The sequence below is a fragment of the Gouania willdenowi genome, chromosome 10, assembly GCF_900634775.1.
Source record: "Gouania willdenowi chromosome 10, fGouWil2.1, whole genome shotgun sequence".
In the NCBI taxonomy this organism is placed as follows: domain Eukaryota; kingdom Metazoa; phylum Chordata; class Actinopteri; order Blenniiformes; family Gobiesocidae; genus Gouania; species Gouania willdenowi.
This window is the reverse complement of record NC_041053.1, coordinates 40607350-40630280: the sequence shown is the minus strand read 5'-3', so window position 1 is coordinate 40630280 and position 22931 is coordinate 40607350. Positions and strand designations below refer to the sequence as shown.

At 42.6% G+C, this 22931-nt stretch overlaps 1 protein-coding gene across 4 annotated transcripts; it reads right to left on the bottom strand.

Moving 5' to 3' along the window:
• Positions 1-217: 217 nt before the first annotated feature.
• tbc1d2 (TBC1 domain family, member 2) lies at positions 218-13544 on the bottom strand. 4 transcript variants are annotated; one of them, XM_028459270.1, is made up of 14 exons: positions 12255-13542; positions 11546-11660; positions 8976-9093; positions 8736-8845; positions 8330-8487; positions 7626-7895; positions 4065-4175; positions 3881-3991; positions 3607-3779; positions 2827-3139; positions 2450-2758; positions 2202-2387; positions 1972-2093; positions 218-775 (listed from the first exon to the last, which is right to left on the bottom strand). In XM_028459270.1, the coding sequence occupies exons 1-14, from the start codon at positions 13077-13079 to the stop codon at positions 574-576; spliced, it is 3123 nt and encodes a 1040-aa protein (XP_028315071.1). In that variant the 5' UTR covers positions 13080-13542; the 3' UTR covers positions 218-573. The 4 variants fall into 4 exon arrangements, with proteins under 4 accessions (XP_028315071.1, XP_028315072.1, XP_028315074.1 ...); XM_028459271.1 differs by having other exon boundaries at positions 8330-8427; XM_028459272.1 differs by having other exon boundaries at positions 637-771; positions 12255-13544.
• Between the last annotated feature and the right edge of the window lie 9387 nt (positions 13545-22931).

Sequence of the window (22931 nt, the reverse complement as noted above, 5' to 3'; positions counted from 1 at the left end):
ATCAAACAAACGTACAAACAAAAAACTTACAGACGTACAAACGTATAAACAAACAAAAAAACTCACAGACATATAAATGTGAAGACAAACAAAAAACTTGCAGACGTACAAACGTGTTCACACATTCACCACATTTCAGTTTGTAGAGAAAAAAGTTGTATTTTTCAGCTTCTCCCGTTTCCTTTTTTTCATGCAGGTCATATAAACACATTGTATATAAAGAAACAGAGGCGTTTATTCACACAAGCTCAGACAATACATCTCACTTCCCAAGTACAAAAGCATTACAAAATAAAAGTCTAAGAAATAGTAACCATGGCAACATACCTGACACAGTGATTATTGTTCTTATTACTGTTCTTACTCTCCATTGGCTAATGCTAGCACAAATAATCCTAAAGACTCGTCGCCATGGTAATGAACTTAGTTCTACAAACATGAAATTACACTAAAGGAGGATATGAAGGGAGCTTTGTGTGACCCTTTGCCATGGTTACTGTTAGCTTGTGTTGGACACACGTTAAACAGTAATGAGGTGATAATCTCCATGAAACAGAGCTAGTTGTGTGTGTGTTACGGGTCGTCGTCGTCCTCACTGGCGGCCGTTGACACGTCTTTGTCTCTGCGTTGGACGCTCTCGGTGCTGAAGGCCTCCTGCTGCTCCTGAAGCTCCAACAGCTCCCTCTGCAGGCGCTCACGGTGCACGGCACGACGGCTACGCAGCAGACGGCCAGGAAACGGGTTCAGCTCCGCGAACGCTATGTTGCTCAACTTCCTGTGGGTCACATGACCACAGGTGAGCACAATGTCAAACTCCGTACTACACACAACAAACTCAATGAGAATATACTGTCTACTACATACTATAAGTATGATTAGGATGATGAGCATTTCCCAAGATGGAACCTACAGCGTTAAAAACCTGAATCACACTGAGGCTAAATATTTCTATTGATTCTCCAACTTTACTTTGAAAGTTCTGAAAACATTTTAAATGAGAAAGTGACCAAGTAGAATATTAATATGTGCTCATTTGATCCATAAAACTCACGTAGACACATTTCATTCCGACATTTCTGAGATTTTCAGAGACCCTTAATTGTGCAACTGACAAAACTTCAGGTTAACTTCAAAATAAGAGCTCTATTTACAAAAGAGTTAAAAAATATATATAATGGAAGACAAAAAGAGATGCTTTTATTTTGAAAAGGGGATGTTTGATTTTTTGCTTGAAGCCAGTCCCAGCACGATTTTACATTCAGCTTGCAATGCATCATGGGACGGTTGAGTATGACTAGTGTGCACACCATGCATACTTAAAAAAATTATGCATATAGTATACATCTGGGTTTTTCTCGCATACTCAATCTTTCCATACTTTCTAATGTGAACGCACTACCATGGGTGGGGCCAAAGGGGTGGCCCAGGGTGGCATGTGCCACCCCTAAAATCTGATTGGCCACCCCAAGTGCCACTTCATCCAGATTCATGCTTATATTTTTTTTGTTGAAACAGTGATAAATCTACAACCTTAACTAATAAACTATTTTTATGCTTTTACAATAAATAGTCATGCATTCATCACTCTAATCCCATGGAGATTTAAAACTTTACACTGTGTAGGAACTTTTGGAGCTGGCATTTGATCCACACGCAGATATGATAAACTATTGTATAGCATTTTTTTTCTTTAGATGTTTAACAAATTTTGTTGCTTAGCATACAAGGGAAATGCCCATGTTGTAAATTATATAATTTAGGGTAAACAGTATTATTAACTGGGATCTTAAGTGGTTGTTTTATTATTTTAAATTAATTGTGCCACCATAAACTTAGTCTGTGCCCTGCAGTACCCCCTAACCAAGATTTCCTAGACCTGCCCCTGCACACTACATACTAATTGTAATGTCAGACTTAGTATCAGTGGTACGTTAGGATGACATTCATACTCACACAGACACACTCACACACCTGCTGTCAGAGATGGTCTTAGTGAAGAATCGCAGATACTGATAAATCTGAACGCTGTCCTGGATCTTTAAAAACTCTTCTTCTTTATATTTAAACAGAGCCAGAGCGTACCTGAAAATCACCTGTAACACACACCACAGCAACACACCCAGTAAAACACAAAGTAACACACACACACACACCTGAACATCACCTGTAACACACACACACTCAGTAACACACACTCAGACCTTGGTCCCCTCGTACAGGAAGGCGTCCCACAGCTGAAGAAGGATTTCCGTGTGAAGACTTTCAACAAAAATCACCAGGAACCAGTTGAAGGAAACCAAGGACACGTCCACAGAGTGGCTCTCAAAGTGGGACCAGAGACGAGGAAGTTTGTCCGCCATCAAGTCCTTCAGCACGCGCTGGTCCGCCTGAAAACACCACGTCAGTATCTATAGACCCTGTCGGTAACTACAGACTGATGTGCACAGACCTGTGAGGCGAGCAGGTTCTTGGTGTAATAATCCTTAGGCATGATGGTCTCCACCATGGCCACCAAACACCAGAACGCCTCCTCTTCACTTTGGAGAACCACCAGAGCCAGAGCAGCCAACCTGTTGAGTCCCTGGCAGTAGCCAATAGTGGGGTTCTGCCATGAGAAGGCCAATAGGATGCGTCGGAGCTGCTGGAGGGCGGGGCTGCAAGGTGAGGAGAAGTGCCGATTGGTTGTCAGGGTGCGATTGAGATCCAGCTCGATTTGTCTGGAGGCAGAATGAGGAGACGCTCGACTCTTGTCGCACAGCTGCAGACAGAACCAGGAGAGGTCAGCTGGTTTCAGTTTAGTGTCCGGGAGCACGCACAAACCCCTACCTGATTGTAGCGCTCAGGGTAGTGTTCTCTAATAGTTTTGGTCCTGGCTTGGACCACACACCTCCACACTCGGGGCCGGTACTCTGGTGGAACGCCTCCCCGCACCAAGAATTTGAGTTCTGGAGACAGACAGAGGTCTTGGTCGGACCGGCCGGCCAGGTACTGAGCCCACCGGCCCAGCAGGGGGCGCTGGGTGGCTTCCTGATGCAGAAGGTGCTGCGAACGGATCTCCAGGGCCTGGATCTTGGCCAAAAGCTTCATGTCCTCCAGGTCGTAGTCAGAGATGACCTTGAAGCCATACTGATCGTACTCCCTGCGCACATAACTCAGTGTAAGGTAGTGTTGTGCTCAAGACCACATGATCCAAGGCCAAGATAAAACCAAGACTAGTGGGAGTCAAGACCAATACTGAGACATAAAAATGGCCATAAAAATTCATTTCAGGTTGGGCAGTTAAAGAACATTTTCTCTCTTTAGTTTTAGTTTCTTTAAAATACATTTGACAGCCAAAAAAAGGCAACGCATGAATCAAAGATATTTATCGTTTTGCCAGGTTCTTCTCCTCATTATCACATTAGTAAAGTTGAAGAATAGCAGAAATCAGTGCTGGTATTGACAAAAAAAATTTGAGTTTGGGCACCAAGATAAGACAAGAGTAAAGATGCTTTCAAGTCAGAGACAAAACCAAGACCTTTAAAATCTGGTCTTGAGACTGGTCTCAAGTACTACAACATTAGTGTGAGGTCAGGGATGGAGTGGGCAAGGCTCAGGTGACCTCACCTGTCTGAGCTCAACTTGGCAGCTCTCCTCAGATCTCCTTTCATGGCGTCCTCGATCATCTCCTGCACGGCTGTACGCTGAGCGCCGTCCAGAGATCTGACCTCCTGTAGCTTTTGTAGGATTCCCAGGTAACGACTCTCCAACTGACAGTTGGTCGCCTCCAGATAGGCACACTGCAGCCAATCAGAGGGCAGAGAAGAGTGATGGAATGGAACCAGCAGCTGATTGGGTTAGTAACACACGAGGACCTACATGTTAGAATCAGCGGCCGTACCTTAATCATCAGGCTCTTCTCCTGCTGGGAGCTGGTCCTCCACAGGTTAGTCAGCTGGTAGATCTCTGAGTTCAGGAACTTGTTCTGGATCTTGTGAGCTTCAATGTCGTCCTACAGAACCAGCAGAGACCAATCAGATGTCCGACTCACAACCAGTCGATGAACCAGTCGGACCATGAGGTACCTTCAGGTTCTCCACTTCCTGCTGCAGCTCTGATGGAGCGACACTTTCTGCTTCTGATCGCTGAGTGTCAGACACAAAGGAGCTCACCTGATCGGTCAGCTTGACGATCACCTGAAGGACACACACATTGCTAAAACCATTAGATGTGCTCTATTAAATATTAGATCACTGAGATCCAAATCTCTACTAGTAAATGACCTTATCTCAGAAAATAACTTTGATTAATTCTGTTTAACTGAAACATGGCTGTATCAAGATGAATATGTTAGTTTAAATGAAGCCACTCCTCCCAGTCATTTAAATACTCATATGCCACGAGACATAGGCCGTGGAGGTGGTGTAGCAGCTATTTATCATTCCTCTCTCCTAATCTATCCTAAACCAAAGGCCAGTTACACTTCCTTTGAAAGCCTGGTTCTAAATTTGTCTCATACCGAATCAAAAACCTGCCAGCCAGTCTTATTTGTGATAATTTACCGTCCTCCAGGCCCTTATTCTGAATTTCTATCAGAATTCTCTGAGTTTATATCAAACTTAGTCCTCAGTTCTGATAAAATACTGATAGTAGGAGATTTTAATATCCATGTGGACAAAGATAGTGATAGGCTGAGCTCAGCCTTTATGTCCCTAATAGACTCAGTTGGCTTTTTTCAAACTATTAATGAAGCTACTCATCGTTTAAATCATACTCTTGATCTTGTTCTAACATATGGCCTTGATATTAATGAACTAAAAGTCTACCCTGAAAATCCTCTGCTATCAGATCACTTTTAATATCTTTTAACATTATCCTAGAGGATCTCGCACTGTGCAATAAAATAGTTACGAGTAGAAATCTGTCCAATAGTGCTGTGGCTAAATTTAAAGAGGCCATTCCTGCTGCCTTAAACTCAGTGCACCATCCAATAAATAACTATGATATTAATTATAACCCCTCTCAACTGGATCTGCTTGTCGATAGCTCTGCTAGTCTACTAAAATCCACCTTGGACTCAATTGCCCCATTGAGGGAAAAAACTATTAAACGTCAGAGGAAAGCTCCGTGGTTTAGCTCTGAAACTCACACACTCAAACAAACAACCCATAAATTAGAGAGAATGTGGCGCTCCAATAAAACAACCATAGTAAATACATGACAGCCTTACAACATAGTCGATCTACATACTATTCCTCACTAATTGAAGAAAATAAAAATAATCCGAGGTACCTTTTCAGCACTGTAGCCAGGCTAACACAAAGTCAGAGCTCTATTGAGCCCATGATTCCTCTAGCCCTCAGCTGTGAGGACTTTATGACATTTTTTAACCATAAAATTCATAAGATTAGAGATAAAATTAGCCACTCCCTGCCTTCACCTGGGCCTGCTGTACCATTAAATGTAAATAGGCCTAACCTAAACTGTTTCACACATATAGGACTTCAGGAACTTAACTCTATTATTTCATCCTCCAAACCATCGACCTGCCTTTCAGATCCGATCCCAACTAAGCTGTTTAAAGAAGTGATTCCCCTGGTCTGCCCATCTTTGTTGGAGACAATAAATATATCCCTATCAATAGGCTACGTGCCACAGTCCTTTAAAGTAGCTGTAATCAAACCCCTTCTCAAAAAACCTACTCTTGATTCCAGCACTTTAGCAAACTACAGGCCTATATCTAATCTTCCTTTTATTTCAAAGATTCTTGAGAAAGTTGTGGCGGCTCAGCTCTGTGACTTCCTTCAAAACAACAACCTGTTCGAGGACTTCCAGTCAGGTTTTAGAGCTCAACACAGCACAGAGACTGCTTTAGTTAAAGTAACTAATGATCTACTCTGGGCTTCAGATGAAGGACGACTCTCAGTGCTGGTTTTATTAGATCTTAGTGCAGCTTTTGACACTATAGATCACTATATTCTACTAGAGAGATTAGAGAAATTACTTGGAATCACAGGGACTGCCCTAAACTGGTTTAAGTCCTACCTATCTGATAGGTACCAGTTTGTACATGTGAATAATAGGTCTTCTGTGTACACTAAAGTAAGCTACGGGGTTCCTCAGGGCTCTGTGCTAGGTCCAATCCTCTTCTGTATCTATATGATCCCCCTTGGTAATGTTATGAGAAAATACTCTGTTAACTTTCACTGCTATGCTGATGATACCCAACTGTATGTATCAATGAAGCCAGGTGAGACAAATCAGCTATCTAAACTTGAGGCCTGTCTAAAGGACATTAGGGCCTGGATGGACCAAAATTTTCTTCTTCTTAACTCAGACAAGACTGAGGTCATTGTACTGGGCCCACGACACCTTAGAGAAACCTATGCTAGCCTAACTGCCCTAGATGGCATTACTCTGGCACAAAGCACAACTGTTAGAAACCTTGGGGTTCTATTTGATCAGGATTTATCCTTCAACTCTCACATAAAACAAACTTCAAGAACTGCCTTCTTTCATCTCCGTAACATTGCTAAAATCAGATCTATCCTGTCTCAGGGCGAGGCCGAAAAGCTAGTCCATGCTTTTGTTACCTCTAGACTGGATTATTGTAATTCTCTTTTAGCAGGCTGCCCGAGCAAGTCGCTTAAGACACTTCAGCTGGTTCAAAATGCTGCAGCACGTGTACTGACTAAAACTAGGAGAAGAGATCACATTACTCCTGTATTAGCCTCTCTGCATTGGCTTCCCATAAAATATAGAATAGAATTCAAGATTCTTCTTCTCACTTATAAAGCCCTAAATGGACAGGCACCAGTCTATCTCAAGGAGCTTGTAGTGCCATACAATCCCCCCAGAACACTACGCTCTCAAAATGCTGGCCTACTCGTTGTTCCATTTGTCTCTAGAAGTAGTATAGGAGGAAGAGCTTTCAGTATCAGGCCCCACTTCTCTGGAACCATCTACCAACCACGGTTCGGGGGGCAGACACCCTCTCTACCTTTAAGGTTAGGCTCAAAACATTCCTCTTTGGTAAAGCGTTTAGTTAGGAACCAGCTCATAGCTCATAGTTAAGATGCAATAGGCATAGACTGCCGGTGGGTTCTGGCATGCTCGGTTGGAGAGAGGTTGGAGAGGGCGTTAAGAGAGAGGTCATTTAGGCTAGAGAGGGACCGGAGAGGGTCCCATTCCTCTCTCTAACACTCCCTCTATGTCTGCTTCTTCCCTTGTGTGTTTGCTCCTGTACTCCTTCTGGCTTTTGTCTTGCAGGTCCGTGGGATCCTCAGTGTGGAGTTACAGAGTCTCAACAACTCTGTCTCCACCCTTTCCTCTGCACACACCCAACACAGCATAATGTGGATGGCTGTTCATCATAGGAATGGGATCCACACAAGGTTCCTGCTGCTTAACAGAAGGTTTTCCTTGCCGCCATGATGAATTCATGTTGGGTGTGGGATACATATGTATGTGTATATACGTATATATGCATATGTGTGTATCCATAAAATGAAGAGTTCGTCCTTAAGACTGCTCTACTGTAAAGTGCCTTGAGATACCATTGGTTATGATTTGGCGCTATACAAATAAAGATTGATTGATTGATTGATTGATTGAAGCCCATCGCACACGCACACACCCACACACACCTCCTGCTTGGCCTGGTTTTTCTGGCTCAGTACACTGAGCTTCTCCTGAGCATCCAACAGCTGAGCCTCAGTCTCAGCGTGTCTCCTCCTCAGCGCTTCCGTCTCCTCTCTCTGATTGGCCAGCTGCTGTCTCAGCTCGGACACCTGACGTTCACGGTGCCGCAGCAGCTCCAGCCGCTCCTGCTCATCCTTCACTGCCAGAAACTCTGTACAGCTCCTCTTCTCCAGCTGAGCTGCCTCCAGAGCTTTGTGCAGGACCATCATCAGCTCCTGGAGGTTCAAACATCTGTAAGATTCTCCCTCAATGCTCTAAGGAACCAGTCAGTGAACCTGATGATGTAGCCCTGCCCCCTTCTCCTTTAACTCTGCTCAGCCAACGCCACTACTTGCTAAGATAACTAAACATATAGGCTTGGTCGCTATGTGCTACGCTAACCAAACATGTGGGCTTGCACGCTACATGCTAAGCTGACCAAACCTGCGTGCTTGGACGCTATATGCTAAGCAAACCAAACATGTGGGCTTGGTCGCTACATGCTAAGCTAAGAAAACATGTGTGACTGGTCTCTCATATTACATTCAAAAAAGAAATATAGAATTATTTGGTAACCCTCACACACAGACACCACACGGTGGCGCTGCTTAAACCCGAGCTCATGGTGAAAGGGCCATGTGGTGCGTTACTTGAACCTTGATTGGAGCACCTTGTGAGATTTGAGCTCCTCCTTTAGCATCTGCGTCTCACGCTGTAAGTCTCTGCTCCTCTTCGTCCTTCTTCTCTCCAACGGAGACACCGGACATGCTGTATCGGCACATGAGAGCGGAGTGGGCGGAGTCGGGGGCTCAGAGGGTGGCTTGGTGGCTGAGAACAACACCATTGACAGGAAGCAGTTAAACTCTCCCCCTCTAGCCTCTCCCCCCTCTTTAACTCTGATAACGAGGCAGTAATGCTAATCATGCTTCAGGCTAAGCTAGGTGTCTAATGGATGTTACCCACAATCCCACAGTCAGAGCACAGGTAAGGTAATCTTCCCTTACTACAGACTCAATGTTTGAAAGTTTTCTCGCTGATTGTTCAATTAATACTGTCACTGTACTTTAGTGTGTTACCATGGGAACAGGCAGCACTGCTGATGTCGGCACTCACAGGTGAACACTCATAGAATGTACCCTGACCCCAATCCAGAGATGACCTTTTCATGAGATTACGCACAGAGTTCCTGCTCACACACACACAAACAAACACAAACACACACACTGATGGCACTGCATCTTCCTTTTTATTTTCATTGTTGTTGTCTTCTTTGTGTGATTGATCCTCGTGGGTTTGAAATGAATCAATAAACTCACTGCAGCTCGATGAGCGGGTGTTTGATGGACACGTTGGCGAGCAGCGCTCTCTGCGTGCACATGGTCGCCGCCTCTTCTCCCACCAAACCCACAGGACTGCTGAGCACAGGCAGGAAGTCTGCTGAGGACAGTAAAAAGTGTAACAGCAGGGGGCGCTAACCCTACAGTCTGCTGGGACAGTAAAGAGTGTAACAGCAGGGGGCGCTAACCCTACAGTCTGCTGGGACAGTAAAGAGTGTAACAGCAGGGGGCGCTAACCCTACAGTCTGCTGGGACAGTAAAGAGTGTAACAGCAGGGGGCGCTAACTCTACAGTCTGCTGGGACACAAGTTCAAATACCTGAGCCCCAGTTTTCCCTCAGGCTGCCCTGACAGGTGGGAAACATCTGGAGTCTGTAAGAGGATGTGAAACACTCCAACAAATATCTGTGATTAAGTCCATAAACATGTATATTATTATTGTTATTTTAATTATTCTCCCACAAAGCTGCAGGACCAGATAATGACCCTGGACGAGCCCCCAGAGCATGTTCAGACGAGCTGAAGGACGTTCTCATCTCCATAGGTTACCTCTCCTTTGTAACAAGTATAGATTTACTATACATGAAAATACTCAGAGTGGCCGTGTCCTGCCCAACAGTCCCTCCTACTTGCTCACCGACTCCCCCCCAACGCCCACATCTAAGCCACATTAGTGACGAAGCATTCCTGAACCTCCGTTAAGATTAGGGTGTGGCTTATGGAGTCTCTACTCTGATGCTTCCTAGTAGACCTGATGAGGACAGCTGCTGGGTAGGACAAGTCTTCTTGTGTTGTAATTCACACACTAACTACTCATACTAAGTCTGATGTCAAAATGACTATGTAGTGCATTCACATCAGTGACGTGTGGGGACGTTCGTGGCTGGTGAGACACTGACTTTTTCAGAGTCAGATTTACAAATATATGAACCCATTTATAGAGTTGTGTAAATTCACCGTTCAATTGGCAGCTTGCACATTGACTACTTGTGTTTTATATCTCATATCAACATTATTACACACATACAGAGACATATTTGACTATGGAAGAATGTTATATTAATAGCGCCTCAGAGAAAGAGTGCATTTTTGCTGCACCTTCACTGTTTTCCTAATTTGCCATTGCAATTCCACAATTCATACATAAAAAATAAAGCTTCTGTGTATTCATGGTCTTACCTTTACTTGTAAACAAAGTCCATTAGCCTATTCTTCTGGACAAAAGTACTGTGTATTTGACTTTGTTGTAAAAGTCCTCCTTATCTTTTAATTTTAAACTCTTGGTCCTATTAGCCTCACGCTCTGTGACTCACGCCCCCTTCAGGTGAGGCAGAGGTACTGGCTGCCTCACCTCATGCCTTTTCAGTGCGGTTTTATGTAAAATCAACAAGAGCAAATATGTAATAAACACACGTGAAATACATTATCTATTCTATGGAAAGTGAGGATATATAATAAAAGTGTCTACAAACATTACATTGGTGACAAACAGAAAGCAAAAGGCATACGCTCAATCCGCCTACCCTGACTGCACGTCTTTGGTTCACATTAGCTAGTATGGAATGATTGAGTACGCAAGAAATACCCAGATGTATACTATATGGGGACGTTTTTGTAGTGTGCACAGTGGGCACACTAGTCACCCATGATGCATTGCGAGCAGAACATAAAATGGTCCTGGGACCAGCTTCAAACTAAAAATCTCTTCTTGTCTTCCATTAGTTTTTAAAATTATTTTTGTAAATAGGGCTCTTGTTTGACCAGAAGTTTTGTCAATAGCACAATGGTGGGTCTCCGAAAATCTCCAAATTGTCGGAATGAAATGTGTATGCATGGTTTTATGGATCAAATGAGCAACTTTCTAACTTCAAATGTTTTCAGAACTTTCAAAGTAAAGGTGGAGAATCCACACATATATTTAGCCTCAGTGTGATTCAGATTTTTAATGCTGTAGGTTACAAATGCATCTTGGGAAACTTGGAAGTATACTTCAGTGGGAACGCTCACCATCCTAATCACACTTACAGTACATAGACATTTACAACACTATCTAAGTGAACTGGGCTTGGACAGTGAGACTAGATGTTCATTAAATCACCAACATCAGTTTTGCTGAGCACGTGTTGCAGTGTACACGTTGTGTTCATGTTGTTGTTGTTGTTGTTGTTGTTGTATGGGTCATACAGTCAGTGACTTCACACTCAAAATGACTGATCGCACACTCAAAAACTACGACTTTCAAGTGGCTCCTATTGCTCTGAATAACAGAAACTAATGAAACATGAAAGCTACATTTGGATCAATCATTAACAAAGTGTTTCTCTTACTCTTTAAAATATTAAACACTAAAGCAGCCTAAGTTAGACCATCAACAGACCAGTTGGTTATTCAGATGACCTCCCAGTGAACCCAGTACAGATCATCACATAGGAAGACACTCAGGTGGATTATTGCCACCGACTCAACCTCCAGCACTGAAACCATAAAGCTACAGATTAACCAGACCAGGACCAGGACCAGGACCAGGACCAGTGACCGCAGTGTTCCTACCCGTAGAGCTGTTGTCGTTGTTTGTGGGCGGGGCTCCGCTGCAGCTTAGTCGGTGCTGTGACCGCTTCACCTGCAGCTGCTGTAACCAGTACAGCATCAGCTCCTGATTGGCTGCCTGAGGGACAGGTGATCACACAGAGGACTCAGGAATGAAGGCGGGGGTGGAGCCAAAAGACTTGACTTTTTTAATTAGCACCATAGCTATCGGCCAATAAGTCGCTTTGAACCAATCAGTGGAACTGATAATGTAGCCCTGCCTCTTTACCCCTTTAATGCTCACTCAGGCTTGCTACATGCTAAACTAACCCAAACATCTGGAACTGGTAGCTATGTGCTAAGCTAACCAAGCTTGTGAGATTTGTTGCTACATGCTAAGCTAACCGAACATGTGAAACTGGTTACTATACGCTCTAAGCTGACTCAAACATTTAAAACTGGTTGCTACGTGCTAAGCTAGCCAAGCAGTATGGGACTTATAGTTACTTTCTAAGCTAACTCAAACTTGTGAAACTGGTCACTACGTGCTAAGATAACCAAACATGTGGGACTGGTTGCTACATGATAAGCTAACCAAACATGTGGGACTGGTTGCTACGTGCTAAGCTAACCACATATGTGGGACTTGTTGCTACACGTTAAGCTAACCCAAACATAAAACATGAACAGAACAGTAGAAATAATGGTTGTGAAGGTTCTGGTGCTCTACTACCTTCAGGATGAAGGTGCGATTCTGCGTCTTGATGTGGAACGTTCCTCTCTCCGATCCGAGCGGGAAGTCAAAGGTGGCGGTGCTGAGCTCCACGCAGCCCAGCGGCATCACGTCTTGTGGCGTGCGGTAGTAAAAGAGCTGGTTCTTGTTCTCCTCGTAGGTGAACCAGCGCTGCTTCCACGAGCGCAGAGGCCCCGCCTGCTTCTGAAGGAACCCACACAGCTTAGTTTCTCCTGGAAGAGCCCCATCAGAACCACAGGGGCCACTGATGGGGGACAAACCTACAGGAGACGGAGGAGGAAAGTCTCCCAAACAGACATTCTCCAGGTTCTGAGAAAGTTGTAGCTGTTCTTGTTCCAAAGCTGGATCTTCTGCATTACCTTCTTGATTTACTCCTAGTTCCGTTTCTTCAGCCATCTCTTCTGGATCTGCATCCTGGTCTGCCTTTTGTTCTGACTTAAATGGTGGATCAGAACCAGGATCTGGGTCTGCTTGCTTTTGTCTTGAGGTCTGATGTGATTTGACTTGTTTGTGTTGTTCCTGATAAAGTTCTGGTTCTTCCTGTGGTTCCTCTTGTGGTTTAGGGAGAGGTTCTGGTTGGTCTTGGTCCGTGCACACACAATTTGAGCTCAGTGGAGGTTCTCCTAAAAGGGAACTAGGTGGCTCTGTGTGATGTGGACATGGTTCATCCTCTGTGCAGTCCAGCTCCTCCTGGTCCTGGCCTTGTGGTGAACTCTGGTCCTTGATGTTCTCCTCGAACTGAGAGGAACCATCTGTGTGTGTGTCAGTGTGTGTGAGGGTTGGGGTGGGAGGTCCTTCTTCCATCCTGATGACATGAGACTGACGGTCAGGTATTGTCTGTGAATTCCTTACAGATTGTTGATCATTCCTTTGATTTCTGGCACACACACACTGTTAGAAACAAGGTAAACCTGCTGTAGTGGGCGGGGCTTGTTCTCACCTGGCAGTCCTGTTTCTGTTTGATTGACAGCTGTTTCACCCAATCAGAAGAGACAAAGCGCAGATCGTTTCCCTCCGTTCATGATTAACACCTGGAACCTCTTGTCTTCTACCTTCTCATGTTTTCCTTATGTTCTTGTTGTGTTCTTGTTGTTGTGTTCTTGTTGCGTTCTCCTTGTCTTATATCTCGTGTTGTTCTCTCAGTGCTTGTTGCTTCCCCTGCTCTGCGTTCTGAGTGTTACTCTTCCTGATCCCTCCTCAAAGACACACCCAATGATTTCAAAATAAAAGCCAGTTTAGCACACATGACACACAGAGTGGATTCTGTTGGAGGGGACAGGACAGAAAGTTATGTGAATTCCACTGTTCTGAAGCAGGTTGCTGCATACAGAGAGGACTGGACTGTTTACAGATAAATCTGTCTTATCTGCTCAGTGTGCGGCGAGCTTTGAACTAAGTTTATGGGAGCAGTGTGTGTGTGTGTGTGTGTGTGTGTGTGTGTCAGTCAGGATTTTCAACCACAGACTTTGATGCTCCTCCGCTATCTCACCACAGGGTGGAGCTGTTGTGTAGAAGTGAAGCAAGAAATGGCATACTCTGTGCTATGCACTGCAAAGTATATATTGTCTACTATATGCTATAAGTGTGATTGGGATGATGAGTGTTAGCACTGAAGTATACTTCTAAGTTTCACAAGTTTGTCACAATAAAAGGCACCCTGAAATATGCAGTTTTGCTTTATTGGGGGGGTCTGGCGGGGGTCAGAAAACCAGTCAGTATCTGGTGTGGCCACCATTTGTCTCACGCAGTGCCACACATGTCCTTCACATAGAGTAAATCAGGTTGTTGATTGTAGCCTGTAGAATGTTGGTCCACTCCTCTTCAATGGCTGTGTCAAGTTGCTGGATATTGGCAGGAACTGGAACACGCTGTCGTATACGCTGATCCAGAGCATTCCAAACATGCTCAATGGGTGACATGTCCGGTGAGTATGCTGGCAGTTCAAGAACAGGGATGTTTTCAGCTTCCAGATTCTTGCAACATCGGGCCGTACATTATCATGCTGCAACATGTGGTGATGGTCGCGGATGAACGGCACAACAATGGGCCACTACATAAACAACATTGGCAGCAGTATCGGAAGTCGCTAGTCATCAACGGAAGGGGCCAAACTGATTTGATTTTTGACCAAATAACAAGACAAAATGTATACAGTAGTTAAAAGAACATAACTGTGCAGGAGAGAGTGAGAAGACCATTAGAGGTCTTATAAGACCACCTCCCCAAAGTCAATTTAAACAAGAACAGGCATGAGCAGGTAGGTCAATGTTTAAAATATACAGTATATACACATACACTTGTTAAAGATTACTTGTACATTCTTTTTAAAAGAGTCAAAAAACTGCAAAAGGGCCATTTCTGTAGACATTTTTTCTCTAAAGCCATACTGATGGTCATACAAGATATCATTTTCTGTCAAGTGTTTAGATATTCTTCTATAAACTCATTTTTCAAGTACTTTAGAAAACAACGGTAAAACCGAAATTGGTCAGTAGTTGTTAAACAAACTGGAATCACCTGATTTGAACAAAGGAGTTATTTTAAAGATCTCTAGGAACAACACCTGTTCATAGTGACAGAGAGAAAACTCAGTAATAGCTATATTTCTTCATAAGACAAGCTCTAATTTAATCGTGTCCTGGTGCTGCGTCCCTCATCTTTAATATTATCTGAAGTACCTCATTTGGAGTTGGAGGATCAAATGCATTTAAACAAGTGTAATTTTTGGCACATTTTTATAGAAGTAGGTTTTATGTTAATACAATATTTTTTGCAAGTGAAGGACCAATATTTACAATAATAATAATAATAATAGCTTGGATTTATATAGTACTTTCTTCGAGGAGACTCAATGCGCGTTACAGAAACCATTATTCATTCACACCTGTCACTCACATAGTCATACCGGTGGTGGTAAGCTACAATGTAGCCACAGCTGCCCTAGGGCAGACTGACAGAGGCGTGGCTGCCATTTTGCGCCTACGGCCCCTCTGACCACCACCAACATTCATGCACAATTCATACTCACTCATACAAGGCAATGTGAGTAAAGTGCCTTGCCCAAGGACACACCGACAATGACTCAGTTAGAGTGGGATTTGAACCCCCAACCCTTCGGTTGGGGGTTAAAACTTCTAGTTGTTTGTCTTTTGTTTAATAATTCATTTTTGACATTCCATGTGTGGTTTTTTTTAACATGAATTTGCCAGTTTTTCAGAAAAAAATATTTTCTCTTGCCAATATTGAGAATTTTAATGAATTTATTTTTATAGTATGAAATATTTAAAGGCGTAGGACTAGTGAGAGACTTTTTATACAACTTATTCTTGGTAATAGAGGATTTTTGTAAACCATGGCTCAGACATTTTCCTTTGTTTATTTTTACTTTGTACAAAAGGAAATTATTTATCAAACAAGGATGAAAATATATTCATAAATGTGTGATAAGCCATCTCGGCATCCTGGTGTTTGAGAACTGCATCCCGTGATACCTGAGCCAGTGCGGTTTTAAAACATTCCTCATTGTTCTCTACGATGTCTCAAACTGTATTTTGACTTTGTTTGCAAGGGATTTATAAAAAAAACTGAAATACAGGGAGATGATCTGAGATATCAGCAAGCATAACAACTAAAATATCTGGATTTAAAAAAGAGTTTGTTAATATGTTATTAATTAGGGTTGCAGTTGATTTAGTTTTCCTTGTGGGTTTATTAATAAGTGGATGAAATTAATAGGTATAAAGTGTATTTAAGAAGTCAACTGAATAATTTAACTCATGTTTCACAAGATCAATATTAAAATCCCCAAGGAGGATACAAGTCTTATTTGTAACACTTATCATCTCCAGTGTAGAGGATAACATCTAATTAAAAATACCAACATCATTTTCAAGTGGCCGATAAATGCAACCAATGATTAAGGTTTGACCCCCAAAACTGCTGCATTTTGGAATTTCTATAAACGATGTTTCTACCTCAGTTTCAACAAAATTAGTACTCAGATCCTCTCTTTCAAAATATATGAAATCCTCATGTATAAACACAGAAACTCCACCACACTTTTTGTTTTTTCTGCAAACATGTACTGCATTATATTCAGGTACAGAGTAAAATTGTTCACTATGCTCATTAAGCCATGTTTCAGTCAGATAATTTATGTTTTAAAGTTGATAAGAACTGCATTAATGCGTCAAAATTCTTTGGTAAGCTACGGACATTTAAGTGAAAGCTTGAAAAGACATTTTGATTTGATTTACTTTTGAGCAATGAATTAAAGTAAATTTCATCATAATAATTGCATTTATTACTTGGCCTTAAATTTAGACTATTTTTATCTGGGTCAATCAGATCATTATATGATCTATCCTTGTCGTCAATATCATATGGGCTGTGTGCTATTCTCTCCCTGTACTTAAGTCGCCCAGTTACACACTGTGGGTGGAGCAGCCCTGAAATGTGGGCGTTCCCTTTCAAATATGGCTTTACGCGCATTCTCCGGTGTGCGTAAGTCCTTTTCCTCTTACGTTCTTTTATCCCTGGAATAAGTGCAGCGCCCGATAAGTTGAAACATTATCTTGTACTAGAAATATGGACTTAGTTACATTTGAAGCCACACGGACTCGTGTGTCGTGCAGCAGCAGCTGTGATCACTCAGCTGCTGCTGTGTGATTAATTAAAACTCTGACAGACACAGACTTCTGTCCACGTTGGTCATAGTGATTCAACTATTTTCATACTATGTCCAACATAAAGTCACAGTTTGATCCACTACAGAGTGAAACAATCTGTCATATGCAGATGAGGATGGAACACAAACTGTTCCCACACATATTTTAATGAGGCTCAGCTCAGGTCACTTTAAACTTTTTATATTTAAAACTGTGTATTATGGAAGTTAATAGTTCTGTTTCACTGTAAACATCCCTTTGTATTAAAGTCACTCAGTCACGCTTTACAGCAATGATGATGATGAACAAGGGGAGAGATTTTATACGGTGGCTGGGAAGTGTCAGGTGAATGCATTTACAGAAACGAACACAAATGCAAACAGGTCACAACACGAATGCAAACCGGCCACAACGGAAGTGTTTCCGACGGACCGGTATTACAGTCGGACGGGTATTATGATATGATAGCCTGATATGAAAAATACAAGAGTATCCTAATCAACTTTCACTTACTTTCATACGCGTTTCGATGTCGTCTTCTTGTTCTTCTCTGTTCTGGTGGGTTAAAAACATCCGCCAGAAACGTGTCCGTCTGTAATACCGGTCCGTCAGAAACACTTCCGTTGTGGCCGGTTTGCATTTGTGTACCTTTCTGTATATGCATTCACCTGACATTTCCCAGCCACCGTAATTTTACCTGTGACTCAGTCACACTGCAATAATCTTATCAATAATCTGATCAAATCAACCTGTTACATTGTTTATCAATGTGATTTCTCGACAACCCAAAAAAATGACATCACCGCCTCCTTTCCTTCAATCCACCTTCATTCACAGACTACGTGCTTTTTGGCTCCTGTGGGTGTGTCAGCAGCCTGGACTGGAGAAAACGCTTAGGCAAGCGCTCAAAAAAGCGCTCAAGTCTAGACGGGAGAATAGGGCCCTAAGTCACTAACAGAGAAACTTTGTAGAAGTGACATGAAGAATTAGAAACAACCAAACAAACAGCAGTAAAATACCTTTAGAATGTAGGCATTTCAACTGGATCTAGGAGGATGTGCAACCAGTTGGTCATACTTCAGTGTGGTTACACGTGGTCTGCGGTTGTGAGGCTGGTTGGATGTACTGCCAAATTCTCCTTTGGAGACGACTTATGGTAGAGAAATGAACATTCATCAATTCACGGCCAACAGCTCTGGTGGACATTCCTGCAGTCAGCATGCTAATTACACGCTCCCTCGGAACCTGTGACATCTGTGGCATTGTGCTGTGATTAAACTGAACATTTTTAGAGTGGCCTTTTATTGTGGCTACCCTGAGGCACAGCTTTTCAATAACCATGCTGTTTAATCAGTCTTCATATACCACACCTGTGAGGTGCGATGGATTATCTCTGCAAAGGAGAAGTGCTGACTAACACACATTTAGACACATTCGTGAACAATATTTGTGAGAAATAGGTCATTAGTGTATCTAGAAAATGATGAGCAAGTGTTGCGTTTATAGTTTTGTTCAGTGTAGTGTAAATCCTGGCATTTCTAGTGCACTTAGTATGAGCAGTACGTTAGCATTAAATTTACAACACAGCCATTGAGGGTTGCAATCAATGTATTCTTTTATGTTTTCATTTTTGCTATGTGTGTGTATGTGTGCGTGCGTGTATGTGTGTGTGTGTGCTCATATATCATGGTGGCAGATGGTCATAAAGCAGGAGCTACAACACACAGCCCACAATTAGAGTGAAAGTGTGTGTGTCTCAGCAGGACACAGGAGAAGCTTAGTGCAGCTCCATATGTCTGTCCCCAGTGTGTGTCTCACACACACACACACACACACACACACACACACACACACACACACACACACACACACACTGTGAAACCTTTCCACTGCTGAGTGGAAAAAAAAACACAGATGAAGATCATGTGAAAGCAGTAGAAAGTGTTTTAATCAATGAGATCAGTGGAAATATGTGATTGTGTTTTATTTTTAGGGGTGGTGGTACTGTAATTCAGTGGTTCTCAACCTTGGGGTCGGGACCCCATATGGCTCCCCCCGGGAGGGGATTGCCAGGTGCATTAAAAAACAGAATATTTTTTAACATTTTGAGCCCATTTTTGCTTATTTTGACCTTTTTTCTGCAATGACACCAAACTTTTAACCTATTTTCATTACTTTTTCTTGCCATATTTTATTATTCCCATTTCTTCCACTTCTCCATCACATTTCAATGCATTTTCAGCACTTATAAACCCTTTCCATCACTCTTCCACCTAATATCACATATATTGACCCATTATTGTCACTTTTCACCATATTTTATGGTTTTATTTGCCAAATTAACCACATTCATGATTTGTCATGCCCAATATTTTCCAGTTTAAACTAATTGTTCCTACTTTTTTTTTTACATTATTCCAATCTCCCCTCCCCCATTTCTGCCATGAATTTGTAACTTTTAACCAATTTGTGTTTTTTAAAATACCATTTCATCACCTTTTCCACCATTTTGGTCACTTTTAACCCATTTTATTTCTTTAAAATGACTAAATAATACTAAATTTCCTGGTTAACAGTGGATATTATCTTTTTAAATAAATGAATGTGGTTATCAAAGATTAATACAACAATGGACCTTTATTTTGGGGGTCACTGGCTGAAAAGGTTGAGAACCACTGGTCTACTAATGGTTAAGAAACTTGGAACCAGAGGGTTGTGCTACTTGAAGGAAGCTAAAAGGAAGGGAAATTGTAATGAAAATTGTGGTGTTGTGTAACGGGTAATGAAGCAGGCTTATAATCAGAGGGTCACTGGTTCTAATCCAACCTGGTCCATCACTGTGGGATGTTCCAATCCCTTAACATAACTACTCATATTGGACTTTGTTTTGGATAAAGCGTCTGATGAATGAAATTATCTCAAATCTTTGTTGTAAAAAAATGTGCTCCAAACACTCAATGTTTTAGAACCTCTGAGTGTTTTCCCTCCTCACTGTGAGATGCTCAGGTTTCAGAGGAATGCAGATGTTATCAGCTCCTCCATCTGACACACAGCAGATAAGAAGAGCCGTGATTGACACACACACACACACACACACACACACACACACAGTTTGTGAACCAGGAACTAAATCCACTCACCTTTCCCCCACAGCAACTTTCTCCCAGAACTAACCTTTTCTTTTGGAGCCAGGTTTGGATTGGTTCCTGGATATTTGGAGGCAGGGTCAACAGAGCCAGTGTCTGATTGGATGAGGCGTTCAGCCTCCATCCTGTCACACAAACACAGTTTATAAATTTGAACAGGAGATGCTGGACCTCAGGTCACATGATCACAGGCGGAGTTTTAAACTAAAGTTCCCTGAACAAGAGGAACTTTCTCTTCTCTCTCACCCTCAGCGTTCTGTGTGTTTACCAGGATGAAATAGAGGCTTTTCACGGAGCGTCATCAACCGCACACACACAAGCTAATCCCAAATTTTGAGAGGAAATAGTGAATTATTGCGATGGATAAACCACAGAAAAGCTCCTCAAATGCGTTACAGATGCAAAGGCGTACAGAGGACTTGTTCCGCAAGAAAGGGCACGATATTTGGAAAAGTTAGGCTTTATTTGTGATGCAGATCAATACGAGTCGGCTCCGTCGTCTTGGATCAATGAAGTCTACTATGTATCCTGATATCGTCAACTATCTGGTTCTCTCTCCAAGCCCATACACAGCGGAAGACCTTAAATCTTATCAAAGTTTGGAGTTCTATAACCAGATGGTGTGTGGATCAAGTCATCAACGACAGATGTGTCTAAGACGATTTTGAAATGTATAACTCTCTGAGGGCCAAATTTTCCAAAAAATTAGAAACAGCACAGAGAAACAGAACCAAAGCTGTTTGAGGTCCAGTGTGAAATATCTACAGTCAGTCATGATTTAAGGTGCAATGTTCTGTTCTGTTCCTCACACGTCTTCCTCCAAACCCTTGGACCTTGATTCCCGAATGAAAGACACACTTTACTTTCATCAGAAAAGAGGACCATGGACCACTAGCCAACAGTCCAGTCCTTCTTCTCCTCTTTTTTTCTGCAAAAACTGAAAAGTAAATGATTTCTTCACAGTATTCAAATTTTTTTAATTCCTGTTTTCATGGGTTTTATGAGCTGGAATCCCAAACTATGTAAAAACAAACAAATACTTGAAATCGTTTAAATTGTGGATCCTGAATCTATAATCTATGAAAGTTTAACTTTTTTAATGGAATTATGGAAATTACACAACTTTTCTATGACATTCTAATTTTTTTGAAAAGGGTCTGTATATATACAGTAGGTCCTCCACTAATAAATACTCACACACATATATATATATATATATATAGAGAGAGACTAGAACATTTTATTAAAAGACTGATTCAAAGAAGCGCTTTTCAAATTTAAATGCGTTATTATGTGGGACCCGTAGTAATATCGGGACTGTTATGGACACGCCTCCCAACGCATTCATTATATATGTTTCTATTATTTTATTTTGTTGATTGTTTTTGTTTAGATTATCAAGCACACTGTTGTTATTGGATGGTGATTATGGGTTACTAGAAGACCCGGCCTGATCCCGTCTGACCTTAAGGAAGTCGATGTCTCGTTAAGCTTGAACCTGTTTCAACCAGACAGTATTCACATTCCTGCACACGCATTTAGAATGATCCATTGCGAGTTATAACCCAAACCCTACACACTTCATCTGATTGAAGCTCGCTGTTTATATTGAACGCTGATTACGGTTACCAAGCGGAGGATGCACACAGGCAACATCGGGATCCTCTGGTAAATGGACTTGATTTATATAGCGCTTTATCCCCACACTGAAGTAATCTCAAAGCACTTTACAATATCAGCTCATTCATCCTTTCACACTCACATTCACACACCAAAGGGACTGAACTGCCATGCAAAATGCTATCAACCACTGGGAGCAACTTAAGGTTCAGTGTCTTGCCCAAGGACACTTCGACACATAGACAGGTATTGACTGGGATTGAACCCCACACTGGCGAAAACCCTGATGTGGACCCCTGAGGACATATGGAGGACACTCCATGGGAACATCGCCATCGACCTGCGGCTGCACGCTGTCCAGTGCTGACCTGGGGAAGCAGAGCAGAGTTGTCCTGGTGGGTGGACCTGTGCCCTGTGATGGTGGGACTGCAGCCTTCTTTCATGTCAGGGTAAAACGTTGTGGGTTCCCTTTGTCTTCACATCAGAATTCAACTCCAACTCTGGATCTGTAACCTCCAAAGATGTTCTAAAGACTCCTCTACAGTTGCATGTGTCAGCATTGATGATGGTGATGATGAGGAGGAGGACACTGTTGGAGAGTTGAACATTAATCAGACTGAGGAGGTGCTGCTGGACTACAGCACAGTCCCTGTTTCACCCAGGGTGAGAAGGTGCAGATTGTGTGAAGAAGTCTGTGAGGGAAGAGGTCTGGGGTAGGACCTGGACCTTCTGGACACGGTGCTGAGAAGAAGCTAAAGGACAATCCCTGTACCCCTTTGCACGATGGATCAGGACTGAAGGATTCACTACAGTTTGCAACACACTGACCTGTCCAACTACTGAATGTGTGTGTGTGTGTGTGTGTGTGTGTGTGTGTGTGTGTGTGTGTGTGTGTGTGTGTGTGTGTGTGTGTGTGTGTGAGACGATGGTTTCCTGCATTCGTGCTGCTATAACACCGGCATTTCCCCCTATGGTAAATAAAACATCTTTTTTTAAAGCTTCTTCACACACACACACACACACACACGTACACACACACACTGGCAGCTCAGCCCTGAATAGGGCCAAACGGCCTGGGGTGGGAGGTGTGGTGCACAATCTGTTTCTGTGTGTGTGTGTATGTGTGTGTGTGCGCGCGTGTGTGTTTGGGATGAGGGGTGTGTCTTAGGCTGCAGGTTTATCCTGTGGGAGTGTCATAGAGTCTCAGCAGCACTTGGGTTCAG

Bases quoted from the DNA above. Each gene is read 5' to 3' on its own strand.
- tbc1d2 (XM_028459270.1), bottom strand. From the start codon at position 13,079: ATGGAAGAAGGACCTCCCACCCCAACCCTCACACACACTGACACACAC. The intron at 11,661-12,254 runs GTAGTAGAGCAC...CCTGTCCCTCAG, and splicing joins ATCGCACCTTCATCCTGAAG to GCAGCCAATCAGGAGCTGAT. The intron at 3,140-3,606 runs GTGAGGTCACCT...TTATGTGCGCAG, and splicing joins GCCAAGTTGAGCTCAGACAG to GGAGTACGATCAGTATGGCT.